Source organism: Cherax quadricarinatus, chromosome 87, assembly GCF_038502225.1.
Source record: "Cherax quadricarinatus isolate ZL_2023a chromosome 87, ASM3850222v1, whole genome shotgun sequence".
Lineage (NCBI taxonomy): Eukaryota > Metazoa > Arthropoda > Malacostraca > Decapoda > Parastacidae > Cherax > Cherax quadricarinatus.
Window position 1 is genome coordinate 1,825,812 of NC_091378.1, and position 23,324 is coordinate 1,849,135.

At 35.4% G+C, this 23,324-nt stretch overlaps 1 protein-coding gene across 5 annotated transcripts; it reads right to left on the bottom strand.

Moving 5' to 3' along the window:
- Positions 1–343: 343 nt before the first annotated feature.
- LOC128703767 (uncharacterized) lies at positions 344–22,209 on the bottom strand. 5 transcript variants are annotated; one of them, XM_053798563.2, is made up of 7 exons: positions 22,053–22,209; positions 19,356–19,474; positions 16,437–16,641; positions 14,855–14,937; positions 13,251–13,421; positions 12,010–12,417; positions 344–2,314 (listed from the first exon to the last, which is right to left on the bottom strand). In XM_053798563.2, exons 2-6 carry the CDS (start codon positions 19,440–19,442, stop codon positions 12,025–12,027), a joined length of 939 nt encoding a protein of 312 aa, XP_053654538.1. In that variant the 5' UTR covers positions 19,443–19,474; positions 22,053–22,209; the 3' UTR covers positions 344–2,314; positions 12,010–12,024. The 5 variants fall into 5 exon arrangements, with proteins under 5 accessions (XP_053654538.1, XP_053654539.1, XP_053654540.1 ...); XM_053798564.2 differs by lacking the exon at positions 344–2,314 and adding an exon at positions 20,902–21,046 and having other exon boundaries at positions 3,045–12,417; positions 22,053–22,182; XM_053798565.2 differs by lacking the exon at positions 344–2,314 and adding an exon at positions 20,902–21,034 and having other exon boundaries at positions 3,045–12,417; positions 22,053–22,168.
- Positions 22,210–23,324: the final 1,115 nt, after the last annotated feature.

Genomic DNA, 23,324 nt, shown 5'->3' on the forward strand with positions numbered 1-23,324 from the left:
GTGGAGATGTCCTGTCTAAGGGCAATGTGTGGTGTAAATATTATGCAGAAAATTCGGAGTGTGGAAATTAGGAGAAGGTGTGGAGTTAATAAAAGCATTAGTCAGAGGGCAGAAGAGGGGTTGTTGAGGTGGTTTGGTCATTTAGAGAGAATGGATCAAAGTAGAATGACATGGAAAGCATATAAATCTATAGGGGAAGGAAAGAGGGGTAGGGGTCGTCCTCGAAAGGGTTGGAAAGAGGGGGTAAAGGAGGTTTTGTGGGTGAGGGGCTTGGACTTCCAGCAAGCGTGCATGAGCGTGTTAGATAGGAGTGAATGGAGACGAATGATACTTGGGACCTGACGATCTGTTGGAGTGTGAGCAGGGTAATATTTAGTGAAGGGATTCAGGGAAACCGGTTATTTTCATATAGTCGGACTTGAGTCCTGGAAATGGGAAGTACAATGCCTGCACTTTAAAGGAGGGGTTTGGGATATTGGCAGTTTGGAGGGATATGTTGTGTATCTCTATATGTATATGCTTCTAAACTGTTGTATTCTGAGCACCTCTGCAAAAGCAGTGATAATGTGTGAGTGTGGTGAAAGTGTTGAATGATGATGAAAGTATTTTCTTTTTGGGGATTTTCTTTCTTTTTTTTTTTGGGTCACCCTGCCTCGGTGGGAGACGGCCGACTTGTTGAAAAAAAAAAAAAAAAAAAAAAATGCTGCTGGTCTTGACTATCAGTAGTTAAAACTAAAATTAATAATTTTGTCATGTATAGTACATCATTAGAGTTTATTGGTTTACCATTTCTTGAGCACCATTCTGGACTTTACATTCTAACAAAATCTACCAGTCAATGAATTAATACTGCAGATATCTCTGGCCGAGTGTAAAGAATACGGATGCGAAGTGTAAGCAGCTGATGGCATCTTTTTTTTTTTAGGCAGTGGCATCCATTAATCTTCAAGATAGCCCAAGTCTGTGTTTATAAGCACACTTATTTTTCATATTATGCTAAAAAATTACTAAGATGCTTAATGATCATACTTGTATACAGTGACGGACCTACATTTTTGGGGTCCTGAAGCTTGAACTGTTATGGGGGCCACTTTGCACCCCCTTCTCATACAGTGGACCCAAAATTTTTAAGCAATGTGGACTAACTGCTTCTAGGGCCCCTCTGGGATTAGGGGCCCTGAAGCTTAAGCTTCATTAGTTTCATAGCAGATAAGCCCCTGCTTATACACCTGTTCCTCACACATGCACACAAACAAAACACCACTGCATGTACATACAATTACTGTACATATGAATTATCGAGATAATCACACAAAATCATAAAAGGATAAAAAATAATTGCCAGTATATACAAGCACAGGCATTATATTTTTAGTACTAATGGTAGAATTACCCACAAAATGTTAGGTAAATGGACACAGATGCAACTAATGTGACATTTTATTGTGGCAACATTTTGCAAACTGTTGCCATAATAAAATGTCACATTAGTTGCATCTGTGTCCATTTACCTAACATTATATTTTTAACATCATTAATAGTGATACTGAAGGACACAAGTACTGTACTGTTGTTACAGATAGTAATGGACTATTTAAATCCAAGGCTGGACTGCTGAAATGTGATACAATAGGATATAGTAAATATTGTACGGTACTACAGGTGCTCCTTGACTTATGATGGTTTGATTTACGATATTTTGACTTTACAATACCACAAAAGCAATTACTTTTGGAGATGAAACTAAAGATAATCACCCAGCATAAAGGCAGCAAGTCCATAACTTGTATTCATTTATTTACTTTTCAATACTGGTATTTAGCTACAGTAATTATTTGTTTATTTACTTATTCAGTGACTGTAGTTACTTATTCATAATACATTTATATTCAACTTATGATGGGTCTGTCGGAACATAACCCCATCCTAATTCGAGGAGCACCTGTACATCCACTAAACAAAAAGATTTTTTTTTATTTCTTTATGCAGTAATACAAAACATAGTTTGTATGTAATAAAATATTGTTCAACACAAAAGAAAGCCATTAGCATGCTGTAGTATTTAAAAAAAAACATAGGACAAAGTAAACAATGGACACCATGAGCATCACTTCATTTCTGTAGCCACAAGTTTCTACTTGCACTTCAATAGGTAAATGCATATTTCTTCACTAGTGGTGGTAGAGTATTGGAATGGAATTCAGGAGGTAGAGCAGTAGATCAGTGATTATCTGGCCTATTGGAAGGAGACTGCACGAGATTTTTGACAACTATGGATCACATATGCTTCTAAGCTGTTGTATTCTGAGTACCTCTGCAAAAACAGTGATAATGTGTGAGTGTGGTGAAAGTGTTGAATGATGATGAAAGCATTTTCTTTTTGGGGATTTTCTTTCTTTTTTGGGTCACCCTGCCTCGGTGGGAAACAGCCGATTTGTTGAAAAAAAAAATGGATTACATAATTTTTTCTGGCCCCTCTGTTTTACATCTTCCTTCCTTGCATTATATATTTAGGTGCTATATTGAATAAGTTTGCCAGATTATGCTGGAAGAATTATCAATTATCAAATAATCAATAATCTACTGTAGTGGTAGTATGCATGTACTGTGCTACTGGAAACTAATCATAGGTCGATAATTCACTCACTCACACACACACACACAGTAGAAAATGTTATATTAATTTATACAGTAGGTAAAATTTCACTGCAACTAAATACAGTGGACCCCCGGTTTACGATATTATTTCATTCCAGAAGTATGTTCAGGTGCCAGTACTGACCGAATTTGTTCCCATAAGGAATATTGTGAATTAGATTAGTCCATTTCAGACCCCCAAACATACACATACAAACGCATTTACATAAATACACTTACATAATTGGTCGCATTGGGAGGTGATCGTAAACCGGGGGTCCACTGTACCTGTATACAGCATTTTTAGAAATAACAGGCAACAGCTGCAAAATTCTAATACTAATATATACTATTACTACATACTACTACTACTAGTAATAATACTAACAACAGTAATCATACTACTCTAATAATAATAGTAATTTTATTTCAGTTCATTATACATACAGAATAGTACAATCATTTCACAACTCATAGTATGCACAGCATTTTGGGAAAACCTGACCTTGGACGCTACAAGAGAGACTAAGCAGCAATTATTTATGTCTGTGATTTTACTATACGATTTTATATAAGGTACATATATAATATTCATGATATTCATAATTACAGAATAATTTTTTCATAATATTCTGATGTCTTACATTCATGTACAGTAGTATACTTACCTTTTCTATAAATATAATATGTACATTAAAGCCTCAAATTAACTGACCATCATTTAACAGATTTTGAAAACTATGAACAAAAAATTGGCCAGACACATTGGAATCATCGAATAAAATGGAAAAAGTAGAATCCAGATTTTGTCTGCAGCGAGTGTCTGGTAGTCTCCTGGATCAATGGACCAAGTCTGATGCATCTGATGTTTGTCCAGTATGGGCCACTGTCTGTGACAGGACCTGTGCTTTCTTTGTTCCTCGAGCCATTTTACTTTATCTGTTTTTTTTTTATGCCTAACTGTATTGAGTACTTAATATATGAATGCATACATATTATCATTCAATGCATTCAACAATAAAAAAAAAAATGCTCTTTTCCAACAGCCGGAGATTTTAGCTTAACGTATACAATTGGTAACCTAAGAGTTGAACAAATGGAACCCTCCTGTGTTCAGTAAGTTACTGACATCACTATGGTAATTAACATCATTAGCAGATGACTCCTAGTCCTGACAAGTCCAAGGAAATGGTAAACCACTCATGTTTATGATATTACTTCAGTATACTATTCAGATACGACTCTTTTTACCTGTTAATATACAGCTCTAAATTTCACCTCATCTTACATCACTATTTATAACACAGCCATCCAAATATTTCATTCTATCTAAATAACATAAAAAATTATAACTTGGTAACTAGTTGAGTATTTACAACTTGTGACAGTGAATCATTTAAAAAAGCTTAGCATAAACTGTAGTGTGAAACTGTGGCAATAACCAGCAAATAGTGTTAAAAAGATTCAAGCAAACAGAAGAACCTTTATTTATAGAGGTAAAAGACTAGTGATTGTGTGAATGATGGTGAAAGGGTTTCTTTTTCGAGTCACCCTGCCTCAGTGGGAGATGACCAGCATGTTAAAAAAAAGACCAAAGACACTATTTATTTAGCCTTTCCCTCCCTCACTGATATCATACTTAAGAATAAAAATGAGCATCAGGCTAATACACTTGTACAACTCAATCCTCACATCACCATTCATGGATAAGAGGATTGCAGTAAGCCTATCAGCCTTTCCTTGCTTGATGCACTGGCCACTTCTCCCCATTCACCTGACACACTACTTTCTTCCCTACTATACACTGTATATACGTATATGAGCATGTATTAACTCTCCTAGATTCATCTTAAGTTCTATTTTATGTGAACATTCATTCATTCATGAAGGTGTGCCAGGACGGGTCCTGGCCCCGGTCTTCTTCATGTGGTGGCCTGGTAGTTATGTGAACACAAGGCTGTGTACCTCTATCAATAAAGATTCTTTTGTTTTCTTGAGTAAACTGTGAACACACAACAACAAGGCAAGATCTATAGTTGTAATAATGTTAGTAAAATTACTGACAATATGGTAGGCAAAAGAACACATGTAATTAATGCAACATTTTATGGTGGCAATGTTTCACTCTTCAGGAAAGTAAAGCGTTGCCACAATAAAATGTTACATTAGTTGCATGTGTCCTTTTACCTAACAAGATCTATAGTTGGAATATTTTGACCTGGCACCATTATGACAAAAATAACTTCTGCACACAACACACTTCTAGTTTTCATAAGGATATGGGAAGTACAGTGCTAGCACTCTGAAGGAGGGGTGTTAGTATTGCAGTTTTATAACTGTAGTGTAAGCATGCCTCTGGCAAGACAGTGATAGAGTGAATGATGAAAGTTTTTCTTTTTCGGGCCACCCTGCCTTGGTGGGAAACGGCCAATGTGTTAATAATAAAAAAAAAATTAATGTATTATATGCCAAACAACTTCATTCCCATGAACATACATGTACAGAACACAGGAAAATGAGAATTGTGACTCGAATAACAATGTCCTCAGGTGGGAATGTTATCAATGTTGTGCTACAAAGACTGTGCTTGGTCTGTTAGTGTTTCTAATTGATCTCATTGAGTTGCCACAAAAAAAAAGAAATCAGACAATATGAATATGATGATTTAAAGATCCTTTCCAAAATACGAAATAAAAACTGAATAGTGAAAAATGAATGACGTGAATGTAGACACCTGTAATGAAAATGGTAAAAAAATCATAACAGCCAGTGATTGAATGAATGATGGTGAATGTTTAAAAAAATATTTTCTTAGCACCATCAAGAAGGAGAGCCCACAATTGCAAAACGAGAAATAAAAAAAATTGTTGAAAGTTTACTAGAAAGTTTTTCTTAACAAATAGTGTGGTAGAATGTTGGAATGGGATCTAAGAGGTAGCATGTTATATAAAGAAACTTTAAAAGTGTATACATGTTTACATGTACATTCATATGCTTCAACACAGCTTTACTCTACAAATACAGTATATCCTTCCATAGTCATCCCTACAAGTAATAAAATTACAGTAATAATAATAATAATAATAATAATAATAATAATAATAATAATAATAATAATAATAATAATAATAATAATAATAATAATAATAATAATACAGCCTCTCCTCACTTAACGACAGAGTTCTGTTCCTAAGACCACATTGGTAAATGAATTTGTCGCTAAGTGAGCAGCATACTATAATGGTAGTGAGTTAGATAAGATTTCGTTTGGATTTTTAAGTCTGGAGGGTTAGCCACCCAGGATAACCCAAGAAAGGCAGTGCATCCTCGAAGACTGACTGTCTTATTTCCATTGGGGTTCTCAATCTTGTCCCCCAGGATGCGACCCACACCAAATGATTAACATCCAGGTACCTACTTGCTGTTAGGTGAACAGAACAACAGGTGTGAAGAAACACATTAAAATGTTTCTACCCCATGGGGAACTGAACCTGGGCCCTCCATGTGTGAAGTGAGAGCTTTGCCAGCCAGGCCACGGGGTCACCATCTTTGTGTCAACCATCTTTGATATTGCTTTAATGTCACCTTTGCACCATATATAACATTCCCAGTATATTTTTAAATGTTTATACAGTAGAGTACTGTATATTGTAATAGACAGAATAGAGGAAATCAGCTCTAATATACATTATTTAGGTATGCATACTGGTCAGAGAGCCCATCATAAGTTCGAAGCATCGGTAAACAAGTAGTACATCGCTAAGTGAGGAGAGGCTGCAAAAATAATAATCCCTACAAATAATACTACAGTAATAATAATAATAAAGAATAAAAAGGCACAATACCATGACTAGAACAATACAGCCTTTCCTCACTTAGCGACGTACTCATTTACCAACACCTCAGACTTACAATGGGCTCTCTGACCAGTATGCATACCTAAATAATGTATATTAGAGCTGATTTCCTCTGTTTATTACAATATACAGTACACTACTGTATAAACATTTTAAAAATATACCAAAAATGCTACAAATGGTGCAAAGGTGACATAAAAACAATATCAAAGATGGTTGACACAAACCCACTACCATTATAGTATGCTCCTCACTTAGCGACAATTCGTTTACCGACGTGTTCTCAGGAACGGAACTCCATCGTTAAGTGAGGAGATACTGTACACAAGTAACTCGCACACAATAATAATTTAATTGGAAAACATTATACACCACTGTACAATAATTTGAAAACCTATAGCAGTTTGGGCAAATTTAGACTAGGCCTAAAACTACCTTATAATAGCAGCCTACATATCTGTGGAGTTCTCTTTTTGTGTATGGATAGGTTAAATACAATGTACTCTGGCAGGAGGTTAAAAATAATAAGATGAAAAACTGCAAAATTACTAAAAATTAAAACAAACTGATAAGTTGGGAAAGGTTGAATGTTAATCTATGAAATTACAATAAAAAACTAATTTCTAATTAAAGATTTTTCAATGAAATTAAAATTTTCATTGACAAGTAAGAGACGATAGAATGGTAGTTTTGGAAATTACTGTAGAGTAAACAATTCACTGCAGGGAGATAAATGGAGTAAATATGACTGGACTAATTTAACACACAGAACTTTTCATTTTTTTTAATTCATTAAGTGCAGTTTTTTATAATTTTTATCATCCAGTAGGCTATTCCACAATTTTGGTTATTTGCCTTGAGTTTATGTAGCAGTTCAAATGAACACTAGAAATATCAAACTGGTACTGTATTTGTTTTCAGTGTGATGTTCTTGTGCTCTTTTAAACACAAATGAACACTAGAAATATTAAAATTGTACTTTATTTGTTTTAAATGTGATGTTTGTGTGCTCTGTTAAACTCAAATGAACACTAGGAATATCAAAGTGATACTGGATTAGTTTCAAGTGTGATGCTTGCATGTTCTGTTAAAGTTTTTAATACAGTGTTTTAAATAAGCATCAGCATTGTGTTAGGTGCTCTAAGATGTAAAGTGAACAATAGTATGCACAGAATTAGTATTCAGCAGTTTTATGGAAATGAATAAGAGTGTAATGTGTTGTCCAGAATGAGAGATTGTGATGCTTCTGACAGATGCCTTTGGTTGTTTACTGCTTTGAAGCGAGAAGCTGACATCGAAATCCAGGCACAAATTCCATATACGTCCACAGACGTGAAAAATATGACTAAATGGGAGTAGAATTTTTTTTTAATCAGGGGAAAACACTAAACCCATAGGGGTCATATGGTTCCTGGGAAATGCGAGGCAATTAAGATAAATTCAAGGAAACTACACCTAATTCCTTGAACCTGAGCCCTTCATTGGCATCAAAGCACCTCCCCTTAGGAAAGAGTAAGTCTGTAGCGATTTAATTTGTAACGACTATAGTGGTCAACCATATCAAAAGCCTTACAAACATCAATAAAAAGTTCAATAAGATATTCATTGCTGCTTAAAATGTGTTAAGCATTTTTATGAATACATCATTAGTGCTCTTTTTGGCCTGAATCCAAATTGGACAGGAGTAACACATTATGTTTAGTTAGATATCTAAAACTGCTTGTGAAGTCATGTTTTAATCATGTGTCTTAATATCATTATGGAAAATTCAGCACTCAGTTACTTGAGCAATGCTAAGAAATCATTACTATGTGTAAATAGTATTTGTGGTGGGGAAAAGGGGAAGTTCCTAGAGGTCTCATGGAAACTGTGAATGACAAATTTTATTTCAGATTTGGGTTCATTTTGTTAGTAAGTTTATTTAAGCACAGGCACACATAAGTACAATTATCACATATAGTGTAAATTACCTTGGATAACCCAAAAACAAAAGTCAGAGCTCATATCTTCGTAACCTGGTTAATATTGATGGTCGTAAGAAATAATGAACAAAATTGAGAGGAATTTGACCAGGAAAGCCAACGAATCAGAGAAACATTGGATAACTGAATCTATTTGTTGGATAGCCATCAATAAAAATGTTTTATAACTGCAATCCACAAATACAAGCCTGTAAATCTGTGGGGAAGACTGTACTATAGAGCAGGTACTACTGCTACTCGTTTCTAGATAGACATGACATATGTACATTACCTTCTGAAACATCTTAATTTTATAGCATGGACATTTCTTGATATGACACAAATAAACCTGGGTGAAAATACAAAACACTGATGTGTGTGTTTTAAATGGGAAGCACAGTGTTGTCATCCTGTTAGATAAGTGACCTAACCAATTCTATTCCAACCACCCATGCCTTTGTCCCAGTACAGTGTCTTTTGAGTCATTTACCTCCTGTCTACCAGTCTTTTTATGGACTTAAGCTCCTTCCCTTATCACTCCCTAGATAGGCAGTGATGAGGGATTCAAATGGTAAACAAATGGAGAAGGCAACTAAGTAAAAATATTTGATGATTATCGATAATACAGAGATAGTAGATATAAATCAAAAGTGGACATAGTACAAGAATGTAGAGAATGACTTGAACATTCATATAGTAAGAACGAATGAGGAAAAATATAAGAGTTTGTCCATTTAAGTGGGATGCCTTGATACTCTGATGAGTTCTGGAGTCATGAAACAGGCACCATCCTCCCAGCCTTGAATCAAACCTGATTACCTCCAATTCCCAAGGCACTATATGACCTCTATGATTTCAGTGCTTCCCCATAAATATATGAGCTTGTGTGTGAGATGACAAAAAAACAATATGATACTTGGACTGTGCAAGTCAATAAAGCTGCACTTAGTGGTCCTGTAATTATGGAGGTGCTACAGTGTTGTGAAACATTGTGATCAGGATAATATGCCTTCAAAGGTGTGGAAATTTAGCTCCTGTGAGGCTAAAAACTTTAACCCTTAAAGTGTCAATGATGCACATTCACATCATAGCACAAAGTGGTGGTAATGTGAATTTGTGTAATATGACTACTGTCTCTTCAACTCTGACCATGTTTCAACGATTTCCACATGTTACAGTAACTATAAGATCATAACCACTGCCTGTGAACAGTGCATGTATCTAACAGAACATTACAAACAAGAAATATAGATGAAACATTATATTTCTTGAGTAAATAAAAGTAAATAAAAAGTAAATAAAAGTACATTATAAGAACATAAGAAAGGAGGAACACTGCAGCAGGCCTGATGGCCCATACTAGGCAGGTCCTTTACAATCCTTCCCATTAACAAAATATTTGCCCAACCCAATTTTCAATGCTACCCAAGAAATAAGCTCTGATAACTCAATCCACTCATATGCAAGTCCCACTCAAATCCAACCCCTCTCACTCAAAGAACACACCGTTATGTAAATCTGAAGCAATGATTTGTGTAAATAATTGAAAATAGCTGCCAATGTTCATAAATATCATAAGATTTCTCAATATTAGTGAAAACAAAACAATAAAAATCACACATATTGAAAAAAAAAAAAAATTGTACAATCACTATTTACATTATTATGCATTGAGCAACAGGACTCAGTGTTGCCATACCAAGAGCCAAAAATGCTAACTTTGCAGTTGCAAGATTTTTTAATTATTGTTTGTATTTCAACTGCTTGTTTTATTAAAACCAGAAAAAATAAACTCAAATTTCAGAATATAATTTTTTTTTTTCAAAATTTAATGGCTCATATGGAAGATTTTTATTTTTAGCTGTGCGGCACTTTACGGGTTAACTTAACATGGCATACTGATTGTTGGGTTAACTTGGCATATTCATTGTTAGGTAATCAGGATTGCCAGAATGGACATAAGAATGGAGGAACACTGCAGAAGGCCTACTGGCCCATGCAAGGCAGGTCCTTATCAAAACGACCTCTACCCAAAGCTACCCAAGAATTTATTCCCATACCCAATGACACTGATCAAACCCAGCCCTCCCACTCATATATCCGTCCAATCTCTCCTTAAAGCCACCCAAGGTCCTAGCCTCGATCACCCCACTGGGAAGACTGTTCCATGCATCCACAACTCTGTTAGAAAACCAGCACTTACCTATGTCCTTTCTAAATCTAAACTCTTCCTACTTAAATCCATTATTTCTGGTTCCTACCTGGTTCGACACCCTCAGTACTTCACCAATATCTCCTTTGTTCATGCCTGTCATCCACTTATACACTTCAATGATATCTCCCCTCATTCTACGTCTCTCCAGAGAGTGGAGATTTAAGGCTTTAAGTCTATCTTCATACGGGAGATTCCTTACACAGTAAATCATTTTAGTCATTCTTCTCTGTATGTTCTCCAATGAATCTATACATTCTGTATATACAGCATTATTTACTTTCTGTAACAGATTATTAGGATATGCCGATTTCCAAGAATATACGTAATGGCTTAGGATATGGTGGTTTTCAGGGAAATAATGGCTTAGGATATGGTGGTTTTTCAGGGATATAATGGGTTAGGATATGGTGGTTTTTCAGGGATATAATGGGCTAGGATACAGTGGTTTTTCAGGGATATGACAACTTCAGTTTACAAGGCTTTACTGTAATTTAACAATTACAAAAAAAGCCATAATGTCTGTACTGTCTGCCTATTACATTATAAGTTTAGTGTTTATCATCATGTATGGAAAATTAGGCTAAATGTGTATAAATACAAGTATCAAGAATGTTCAAGTACAGTACTTCATTTAAGATTTTAAGATCAAAGACTTGATCTGAAAAAAAAAAAAAAAAAAAAAAAAAAAAAAAAAAAAAAAAAAAAAAAATATCCAATCAAGGACCTAAAACATATATAAAGTATATTCAAATACATACATAACTGGTAATATATTCATACCTTTGAGAATGAGGAGGGCTTGAAACTGATATTGTATACTGCAAATCCTCTTCTACTTTAATCCCTATCCAAAATGTGTCTATTTTTTGTCCTTTCCATTTGTTTTAGGACACATTAACTTTCAAAATATTGCATTTCTTCCCTTCCTATTTTTAACCTAAATAGCTTGCAAGAAAATATACCATACAAAAAGATACACTTTTAGATACTGGATTTCTGAACACCTTAATTCTAAGTAATATATATATATATATCTGAAGTTTTAATTAAAATTTTAAAGACCTGTTTAACATCAAGGTCAAAAAACAATTTTTTAAAACTACAATAATTTAGACGGTTACTCTGCTGGATTATTTGGAATGTATATCTAGTGAAGATTGGTCTTGCGTGAGAACAATTAGAAGTGATTTTTTAAATACAATAGTAGATGAAACAGTTAAGCAAGTCATTAATTTCCAAACTGGCTAAAACAGCTATTCCAGCCAGATAGCATCATATTCAGCAGGAGCGTACTTAAATACAGTACATACTAGATATGTTTGAAGAGTTTTTTCCTTACTAGTTAGTATTTTGCTTAGTTCTGTGGCAAAGGCCTCTTGTCAACCAGAGGAGCAGCTTCTTCTCCAGCCTCAGATGCTGCTGGGTCTTGTGATGTAGCGACATTGGCATGAAGATTTTGACTCTGTGGGGCAGGTTGACTGGCCTGGACTGAGGAATTTGGAATGTTTATTTCATAAGGTGGTGGTGACACTGGATTGCAATTCTGACTAGGAGTGTATGGAGGAGCTGGTGGATAACCTATAGTATTAACAGGGTTATACACTGGATTGTATCCTGGAGCAAGCCCTGGGTAAGGTGGTGGTGGATCATCCTTTCTTGGTGAAGGTATCATTACTGTCATGCCTGCAGTGGGGTGAGCAACTGCCACTACTGTCACATCTGCAGGTCTAGCTGCCGATTCTCGAAGCTGAAAATAAAAAAAAGAACAAGAGTATTAGTGAAATATGGTATGGTAATACCAAGATGTGGAAAAAGATACTATATAGTTCAGGACATTTATTGTTTATTAGAGGACTGAAGAATCCACTTGTGGTGAAATGTTTTCTCTAATAAATGCCCTGTCCTTTTCCATAAAATTACTAGTACACATTCATAGTGAAACTCTGAACCCAAGAGAGCTGAGGGAATAGAAAGCAATCAGGTTCCATCCAATGAGAGGACAAATCCAATTTCATGGATTGAAAACCTTTTATAAGCATCAAGGAACCTCCCACAAAGAATGGAAAGGAAGGAACTGGAGGTATCCCCCTATTCTTCAAATAAAACCAGATGACCTCCCATTCCCTGTTCATTATATGACTCTTTAAGGATTTAGCACTTTTCCATGACATAAAAAATACTAAAAGTAATAACTCCCATCACACCTACCCTCCACATCTATTATTTGTAATGCCTACATTTGTTGTTTGTATACCTTTAATGGCCATAAATATAAGCAAATAATAATTATTGCCATTTTAGTCTTAATCTAAGCTTGTAAGCTTGCCTGAAATGTTCTGCATAACCATGGGCATTCTGAATGCACAACCAAATGTCACTCATCTCTGTACAAACAAAATAAATCTTAGACTTTCACTTTGATTATTATTTTTACAACTTTCAATATTGTACTTTATATTGGTGTGAACTTGTTTAAAAAATCTGTAACAGCGTGAATATATTATGTGAGAGCCCTTGTTACGACTTATCCTGGGTTGATAAGCTAACAAGTACAAAGCATACTAGAACACGTAAACTTACTTGCAAGTAATATGAATTAACAACGAGGGAGAAGTATATCACTACTATGACAATGAAGATGCTTGAAACAATATCATTTACATTTCCCCACAAGCTACACAGAGCCAAGATGGTAAATACAATCTGTACCATCTGCCACCATAACCAAGGAGTCATCAACTTGTATCTGCCCTGCAAAATATAAAAAATTAAGTTATTGTTATATTAAATGCAAAGTGCTAAACCCATGTGAGTCATACACCAATGCATCACTCTGTTAAAAAAATTATATGATTTTTTATAAGAACTAATTAAGATTTATTATCTATTACTTTCTATGGAATATTATTATTATTATAATCAAGGGGGAAGCGCTAAACCCGGAGGATTATACAGCGCCTGGGGGGGGGATGTGGAAGGCATTCAGGCTTAATTCGGGGAACTGGAGCACAGATCTAATTCCCTAAATCAAGAGCCCCTCACCAACATCAAGGAACCTTCCTTGAGGGGTTTCTATGGAATAGGTGTATTAAAATATTTAAAAGAAAAACCACATGGATTACTAATACAGTAATTCATTATATTTTTTAACACACTTTCCATTTTCCACCAAGGCAAGGTGACCTGAAAAACAAGAAACACTTTCATCATGACTCATTCCATCACTGTCCTGCCAGAAGCATGCCGATAAGTTAAAAAACTGCAACATATTTACACCCCTCCTCCAGAGTGCAGGAACTGTATTTCCCACCTCCAAGATTCAAGTCTGGCTAACTGATTTCCTTGAATCCCTTCATAAATGTTAGTCTATTCACATTTTAACAGCACATCAAGTCATAAAAACCATTTGCCTCATTCCTATCCAACATGCTGATGCACACATGATCTTCAATAATACTGCAGCCATTTATTTTAAAACTAAAAATCAAATATATGGCCAACAGTACATTATATTATGTGGCCCACAATTCTACAGTACTATAGTTTTAAGGCTGAGAAATTTAACACATGCAATAACTGGGCATCATTATTTGAAGACTTTTTGCAAATCCTTGGCATTATGAATTCAATACAGAGGTTATCTGAAGGTTTTTGAAACTGGAAATGCCTTCAAATAACCTCTGTATTCAATTGACAAAAGCCACTGGTTGGCAAAAAAGCCCTCAAAAATATCCTGGTATTGCCCATGTTCAATTCCTCATTGTGTTGGTCTTGTTTCATGAATGCAATGGCAGTTTTAAACCATTAATTTTGTATGTTATTCTGTAACTATTATTTATAGTACATTTCTTTGAATAATATACTCATGCAATGCTTGGCAATTAATGATCCTTAAATTTGTTAAATACTTAATGTTATTCAACCTGGCACATAATAACTATGGTATGTACTATAATGGCAAATGCATCATGGCTGAAGTGTCTGTAGATTTAATAAGAATAGATTTTCAAGTTTTTCTACTGTGCAGTTAATTCTTTTTTAACAAATTGGCTGTCTCCCTCCAAGGCAGGGTGATAAAAAAAAAAAAAAAAAAAAACTTTCACCATCAGTCGCACAATCACCATCTTGCCAGAGGCATGTTGACTAAGATAGATAGAGAGATTAAAAAGTAGTATATACTTTACCGTTTTGGCCCCATGTATCATCAGTGCAGTCAGAATAAAGTAGATGAAGAATGTAAATGCCCTCAACACCATATTAATGCGCACTGGAATACAGAAAAAGATTTTATTGTAGAAATATACTTAACTGCCTAGTACTGTATATGTCAAAAGGTTTACATAATGGGAAATAACATACTATGCTTTACTGGCATACAATTAACTGTTATGTATTTGTTGGTCTGGTTTTTCAAGGATAACTAATCATGTTCTCCATGGGGAAGTGGATCCTTCCTACGCAAGTCATGCATGTCGTAAGATGTGACTAAAATGCCAGAGCAAGAGGCTAGTAACTCTTTCTGCATAAATTACTAAACATAAAAAGAAAACCTTTTGTTTCTTCTTATTCGGGTCACTCTGCCTTGGTGGGAGATGGCTGGTGTTTAAAAAAACTAATCAAGTTCAGTACTGCATTTTATTAAAGTTATTACATGATTTTTTTTTTGGTATAATTTCTAAGAACTAACTCTTAGTCCCAACCCTTAACCTTTAACTGTCATGAAACAAATTTTATCATATCAAATTCTTAATATAAGTATGAAGTAAAATTTGACTGTAGCACTGCTCAAATAATTTCACTGCTTACCAAACCATACTCCGGCCGGGATTGAACCCGCGGTCATAGAGTCTCAAAACTCCAGCCCGTCGCGTTAGGTTGGACGAATCTTATTGTGGCTAGATGGTCTAGTGGCTAACGCGACGGGCTGGAGTTTTGAGACTCTATGACCGCGGGTTCAATCCCGGCCGGGGTATGGTTTGTTTATAATCGTGTCATTACGATTTCGTGAGTCAATTTCACTGCTTAACGAAGTGTTTCTGATATCCTTGTAATATAGCACATTCAGGTGTATAGTTCCCATCCATATATAAGAGGGTCCCACTTATACAGTAGGTTTGGTTCCAGGCTACTGCTCTAAAGCAAAAATTACTGTAAAGTGAAAGACTTTTTTTACTTTCAAATGCATATCAAGGCCTGATAACAAGTTTCCACTATCTCATATTAAGTGAGCAATAGAGCTAGGCCTAAAAAATACATATACAGTAGACACATTACTTGGCTTACAATATTTTCATTCTTAGCTTATAGTGAATGGTGAAAATATTTATTGTAGGAAGTCTGAATAAATGAAGGATGGGTATAATTGAAAACTGTTGCATTAGCTAAATGCTGTAAAGTAAAGCACCGTAAAGTGGGGCCTGTCTGAACTGTACTCTGTTTTACTTTATTCTTTTGTAATGATCCTATATATGCATACCCTACCTAGGTTCCAGAGAATACACGCACACACTAATCAAGACATTTACTAAGGAATCGTTTCACCACAAGCTGCTTTTTCAGTCCTAAGCCACTTGTGGAAAACTGTTTCCTTGGTAAACATCTTTTCCTTGCAGTATTTATTTTTGTTTTTGGGCTGTTAAATTTTTTAAAGGTTTGACACTGTTAAAACAGAATCAAATGAGTAAATTGCCAAATCATAAAATTACTCATAACTTATTTACTCATAAGAACACTCAATGGATAAACAAAGTTTTATATAATACTAACAAATGTAAGTGACAGTTCCAGAGGGGCATTTATCATGGTAACGATCATCATCATCTTCCTTGTCTTCTGCTGAACTGTCCAACAAGTCATCATCCCGAGTGGGTTTCAGAAGTAACTCATTTTCTGCATTCTGACACTGCTTCAGAGATAATTCAAAGTCCACTAGCAGAAGAATACACTTGAACATTTCAAGTAACGATCCAAACTGTGGGAATAAGAATTAGGTAAATGTTTCATATTAACTGTATAATATAATATTAAAACATTGTTATGTGTGATTTAGCAGAACATCTTTCATTTTTATTGTATTTCTGACTTGTTAGTCACCCACTTAAGTTATGATTAATTTAGCATTTTGACTTTAGAGGTATGTTTGTTTCAAATCCATTATGCTGGTAATCAACAAGGTTTCAATTAAATTTAATTCAACTTTATTTTTACATGATACATTGTGTATACAGGAATGGGTTGGCATTTGAATGCATGGATAAAGCCGATGATAATATAGAGCATTTTGGACAAACTTAACCCTAACTTAAGACTACAGGGTCAATAAACCTCACATGTAAGCTTTTAGGGACATTAAGTGTATACAAATAATATTGAGCATATAATGAATGTACTGTATTTGTAAGTACAGTGGTACCTTGACTTATGAGTGCCCCAAGTTATGAGTTTTCCGAGTTACGAGCTGTCGCTCGGTCAATTTTTTGCTTTGAGTTGCGAGCCAAAATCCGAGTTACGAGCGAGCTTCAGATACGCCGCCACTAGTTGGCACAGCGAACGCCACAACATCAACCCAGCATCCCAGCATTTTGTGCTTTTTGTGCAGTTATTTTGCTAAATTTCTTTTTTTTAACCATGGGTCCGAAGAAAGTAAGTGCAAAGGACAGTGCTGAGAAGAAAAAGAGGATGATGTCCATTGCATTAAAGCATAAAATCATAGAAAAACACGAGAAATTTGTTGCTCTTGCAAATTTTCGACTTACTTTCAGCTCTCTCCTTAAGGCTCCTGCAGCCCAGCTACCTTTCAAAGATGTATGACTCTTGGGGGCTCAGTGCTTAGTTATGATTATAATAATAATATCTTTCAAAACTACTTATCTCAGCATTAATTTCTTCACTCTCAAATTTATTTCCTGAATAGGGTGCAACATTTTTTTGTACCTTCAGTGGAACAGTAGTTTTTGGATCACAACCAAAAGAACTTTGAGTAAATCATCTTTCATTGCTGTCTTTGTTCACCTAGCAGTATCTCGGAGTTGAATTAATCAGACCATGGAGCTGAACTCTTCTCCAGGCTGAGGGAATGACCACCCCAAATATTATTTCTCCAAGGTTGATGGACTGATAACACCATCTTTACTTCGTTGCTACACCTGCTGCCAACTGTGTAGGTGAAACATTTCAATTATAAAGATACGAACTGTTTCACATGCCTTACTCACTAAATCAGCTGTTGTGGGTTAGTCTAGAAAAAAAAAAAAGGACTTGAATAGAAACAAGCCTTATATCTTGGCTTTCTTGGAATATCCAAGATTAATAATAATCCATTAGTAATTCACATCCAGTGTCGATTCAGCCAAAATAATCATCTTGCTCATCTCTGGATGGTTGCTCTTTATTAACCTACAGTGTGGAGGGATCAAAAAGTTAAAAGTACCTGTTGTCTGGGTAATAAATACATACTTAATGCTGGTACCTAATATTTTGGGGATCAAATGTCTATTTTTTTTTTTCAAAATAGCTGCCAGATCTCTGTTTTAACCCAGTACTGCAGTGGGTCATTTACAGTAAAACCTAAAATATCTAGTACACGTACCTCCAATAACCATCAACTTCTGACTGCCTGAAATGCACTACATACTAGTGGCTTTCTTTTGTGCCTAACATTATTTTATTACATGTAAACTACACATAGGTAGTAGGTTGGTAGACAGCAACCACCCAGGGAGGTACTACCGTCCTGCCAAGTGAGTGTAAAACGAAAGCCTGTAATTGTTTTACATGATGGTAGGATTGCTGGTGTCTTTTGTCTGTCTCATAAACATGCAAGATTTCAGGTATGTCTTGCTACTTCTACTTAACACTTAGGTCACACTACACATACATATACAAGCATATATACATACACACTCCTCTGGGTTTTCTTCTATTTTCTTTCTAGTTCTTGTTCTTGTTTATTTCCTCTTATCTCCATGGGGAAGTGGAACAGAATTCTTCCTCCGTAAGCCATGCGTGTTTTAAGAGGTGACTAAAATGCCGGGAGCAAGGGGCTAGTAACCCCTTCTCCTGTATATATTACTAAATGTAAAAAGAGAAACTTTTGTTTTTCTTTTTGGGCCACCCCACCTCAGTGGGATACGGCCGGTGTGTTGAAAGAAAGAAAAGAATTTAAACTACATTACCTGTATACTGCAGAAAAGAAATAATTTTTGTATTTGTTTCATTGTATTTTACTATACATGTAAAAGCTTGTTTTATAGTATGATGGGATCATTATATTTGGTAGAAATTGGTTAAAATGTTATATTTTTATGGTAGTAATGAATATTAAATATTTTTTCTCAGTTATTTTAATAAAAAATTAACATCTGATATTTAAATATCCATATATTATACATACATTATATATATTATATATACATGTATATGAATTTTAACAAAATATTATTCATTCCTATCAGGATTTTTAGTCTCTGCTGTTACCCTTATTTTTGATAACTGAATCACTGTGTATATAATCTCTAACATACTATTTATTATAAATTCACATTGATAAAGTCCACCTGATAAAGCCCACTGTGTGGGCAAAATGTAGTCAATAAAGGATAGCATTATACAGTACTGCATTTGTGTTTATTTTTCCACTGTGTCAGTATATGATACCATTTACCTCCATAAATAATTTATACTTACCAAAGCTAAGAAGCCAATAATGACAGAACCCCTTTGTAGAGGAATGCAGCCTATGCATGTTTGGACCCGTAAAGCTGAGAAAGCCATTTTAATGGCTCTCAGATTTGCTTTGTTACTATCTGCAGAAGGAAAATTACATACAGATCACATGAATTTAAATGATGTTGAATAAACAAATTTAAAAATTGAACAGTTGATATAAATGGTCAGTAAAAATATACCATTTCTAGTAAATTAAATGTATATAAAAAAGGATAATGTATTCTTTCTTGGTCCCCAACCCCCTACCCCTCTGGCTGAAAGTCTTGCAGCAGCCAAGGAACCTACAGACTGCATTCTCTCTATAACCTGCTTGACATGTCAGTCAAATCTTGAAAGACAAGTCAACTAATTCATGGCATCTTTAAGGCTTCAGTTTTGCATTCCCCCCACATCATCAAAAAATACCTCTAAACAGATTAAACAAAAGAAATTTTTTGCAAGAAATGGTAGTTTTTTTTTTTTTAACACACTAAACTATCTCCCACCAAGGTGCGGTGACCCAAAATGAGGAGACAAACTCATTCATTCAATCGCTGTCTTGACAGAAGTATGCTTAAGTCACAGTTTACATGTCTTTTCGAACTACAACATCCTCTTCCTTTAGACTGAAAACACTGTACTTTCAACCTCCAAGACTCAAGTCCGATTAGCCAGTTTCCCAGTATCCCTTCATATATGCTACATTCCAAAACCCACTTGCCTTCACTCTGATCTACTGCATTCACACAAGCCTGCTGGATATTCAAGACCATAGCATTCAAAAACCTCCTTTACCTCATCACTCCAACCTTTCCTGGGATGACTTCTATCCCTCCACCTCAGATTTATATACCCTCCTAGTCATCCTATTTTCCTTCATCCTCACTTAATGCCCAAACCACATCAACCCTTCCTCAGCTCTCTGAACTATACATCTGTTAACACCACACGTTCCTAATAATGAAATAAAGAAGCCTATCCGAGAATAAAGTTCCTATCTAGGCGAGTAGAGTTTCTCCCTACCAGTGCATGCAAGACCTTATGTCTGGCTCTTATCAACAGCAAGCAGATTACTAGATTACTCATGCTCATCATAATACAAAGTTCTAACAAAATATATGAAAAGACAAAGTGCCTATTAGTCAAAATAAGATAGTAATGGATCAATATGGAGAATCAGTTGCTCTGTGATAATTTATATTATAATGTGTACAATAGTGAGTTTTGTAATAGAGATAGGTTTATTTTGTGTAAATTGTCCTAATGAAGCCAAACCCAATCTAACTCAAACTAACCTTATCTAACTTAAACATACTGTACCTACTACCTATCAAATTAAAAAAAAAAGATTCAACATTTGTACTCACATCTGCTGTCAAAATCCCACATGAACTGATAAAAAGTGAACAACTGTGTTCTGGGTCAGTTTTTTATACTGGATTAGAATGCCATGAAAATTTATTAGCTGACTGGATATGGAATACATTTTTATCACATACATTGACTTAGTTAGCAACACACTTGCCTCACACACTGAGTGTCCATGATTCAATCCCTGGCACCAGTGGAACTGCTGGGTATGTTTCCTTATACCTGCTGTCCCTGTTCATCTAGCAGTAACTAGGTACCTGGGTGTTTGCACTGTTGTGGGTCACATCCTGGGGGACAAACTTAAAAATCCCAATGGAAATAAAATACAGTCCTTGATGATTCAGTGATTTTATTGGCTTATCCTGGGTGGCTAACCCTCAGGGTTAAAAAATTTATGGGTTAACATGCTATAGAGTGGAGTGCAATGGGTTGGTATGCCATGGGTTGGAATACTACAGAGGTGACATGATAATGGCTAGTGTGCTATACGATAGTATGTGACAGAAATGTTACGAATACTATGAACTTCTCGCATACTCTGTCATGAGTAGGTACCTGGGCGTTAGTGGACTGGTGTGGGTCGCATCCCGGGGGACAAGATTGAAGGACCACAATGGAAATAAGACAAGACAGTCCTCGATGATGCACTGATTTTACCGGGTTATCCTGGGTGACAAACCCTCCCTATCTTGGGTTAAAAATCCAAAAATTTAATCCATTATTCATCATAAAGTTTAGCATTGTGTTCTTGCATGCTATGACTTATAATAGGTTATGTAAATAAGTTTATTGAGGCACAGGTACACATAAGTATAATTTTCATACATAGTGTAAACTACCAAGGATAACCCAAAAAAAAAGTCAGTGACTGATGTCCATTGGGGTCCTTGTAACAATGGAATAATAACCCGTGAAGCATATCTTGCACACACTAGGTGGTAACAAAGCTACCACTATCTTACAATTTTCTTAACATAGGCATTAATATAACCTGAAAACCCCGACTGTTTTACCACAAGAAAAATAAGTACGGATTATTAACCAAAGAAAGTCATTGCGTCATCAAGGACTGTCTATCTTATTTCCATTATAATCCTTTTTTTGAATTATCCTCCTAGATCATGATATCTATCCATTTTAATGCGAAATTTTAACTTATTTCCTCTTTAATTATAAAACAACACTTTCAAAAAACCTCACTAAGACGTAAAAGACAATAATCCCCTAAAAAAAAAAACTATCAAAACAACTAAAACATCACTCATTAAAACAAGTTAATAAATACAAGAAAAAGTCAGAACAGACCTGGTTAATGTTATATAATAAGAGAGTGAGAGAGCAGCAGCAGCAGCAGTAGCAGTGATAGGAGACCCAGGGTTGTTATCTCCCACATATATATGTGTCATGGACGCATGCGTCTTCAATATGTCTCCAGAATTATCTATACTAGGTGACTAAATTACTAAGTTGATTTAGGCATAGGTACATAAACTCCAGTTATCATATATAGTTTAAATTACCCAGCATAAACCCCCCAAAAAAAGTCAGACACGTTGACTTATTTCCATTGTTGTCTGTATAAAATATTATTTAAAACGGTTAAGCATAAATAAACTTATTTAGATATAGATATACATAAGTACAATTATTATACATATGTAAATTACCAAGGATAACACATAAAAAAGTGGCTTATTTCTATTATAATTATTATTATTATTATTATTATTATTATTATTATTATTATTATTATTATTATTATTATTATTATCATAAAGAAGCGCTAAGCCACAAGAACTCAACTTATTTCCATTGTGGTTCTCCAATGGATGTCTCCAGAATTATCATTTACCTTCCTGTCCTCAGTCATGTATATTTAGGTGGTATTATAGCAGCTGACATTGTTTTAAATAATTATCTAGGCGTACCTACATATACGTGCAATTATCATACAAGTGTAAATTATCTACGATAACAAAAAAGGTGACTTATTTCCATTGGGTACTTGATTTCAATCTGTCATTGGGAGTCCTTGATTTCCATGGGGTCCATGATTTAAACGGTATCCTTGATTTTCACGGTGTCCTTGATTTCCAGTAACGTTCTTGATTTCCAATAAGTCTAATTTAAATTGGGGTCCTTAATTTAAGGATTCCAATGCGAATAATTAATTTTAACTGACTTTTTTTTTAGCTTATCCTACATAACTGACACATAACTTTTTTTTATTTTTTTATTCCCCGGTATTCTCCCGGCCCGGCCTTGACTCCGTATCTGGGGAGTGTCTCGAGACTTAAGTCTCCCATGGGAGGAGGTACAAGTACCCCCTCATCTTTGGGACCAACTGTCCCCAGGCCTAGCCACATTCCCCGCCCTCACGGGGCTCGTAGGGAGAAGCTAGGCCTCTGGTCTGCCATCTACCCCGCCCCAAAGGGGCTCGTGGGGATGGCAGTCTTGTGAGCTGCAGGTGGTAGCAAGCTCAGGCCTTGACACATAACTTTTATTATTAAAGATTAGCCGGTATTCTCCCGGCCCGGGCCTTTTCCAAGTGGTGGCCCGGCCTTGGCTCCCTCTTTA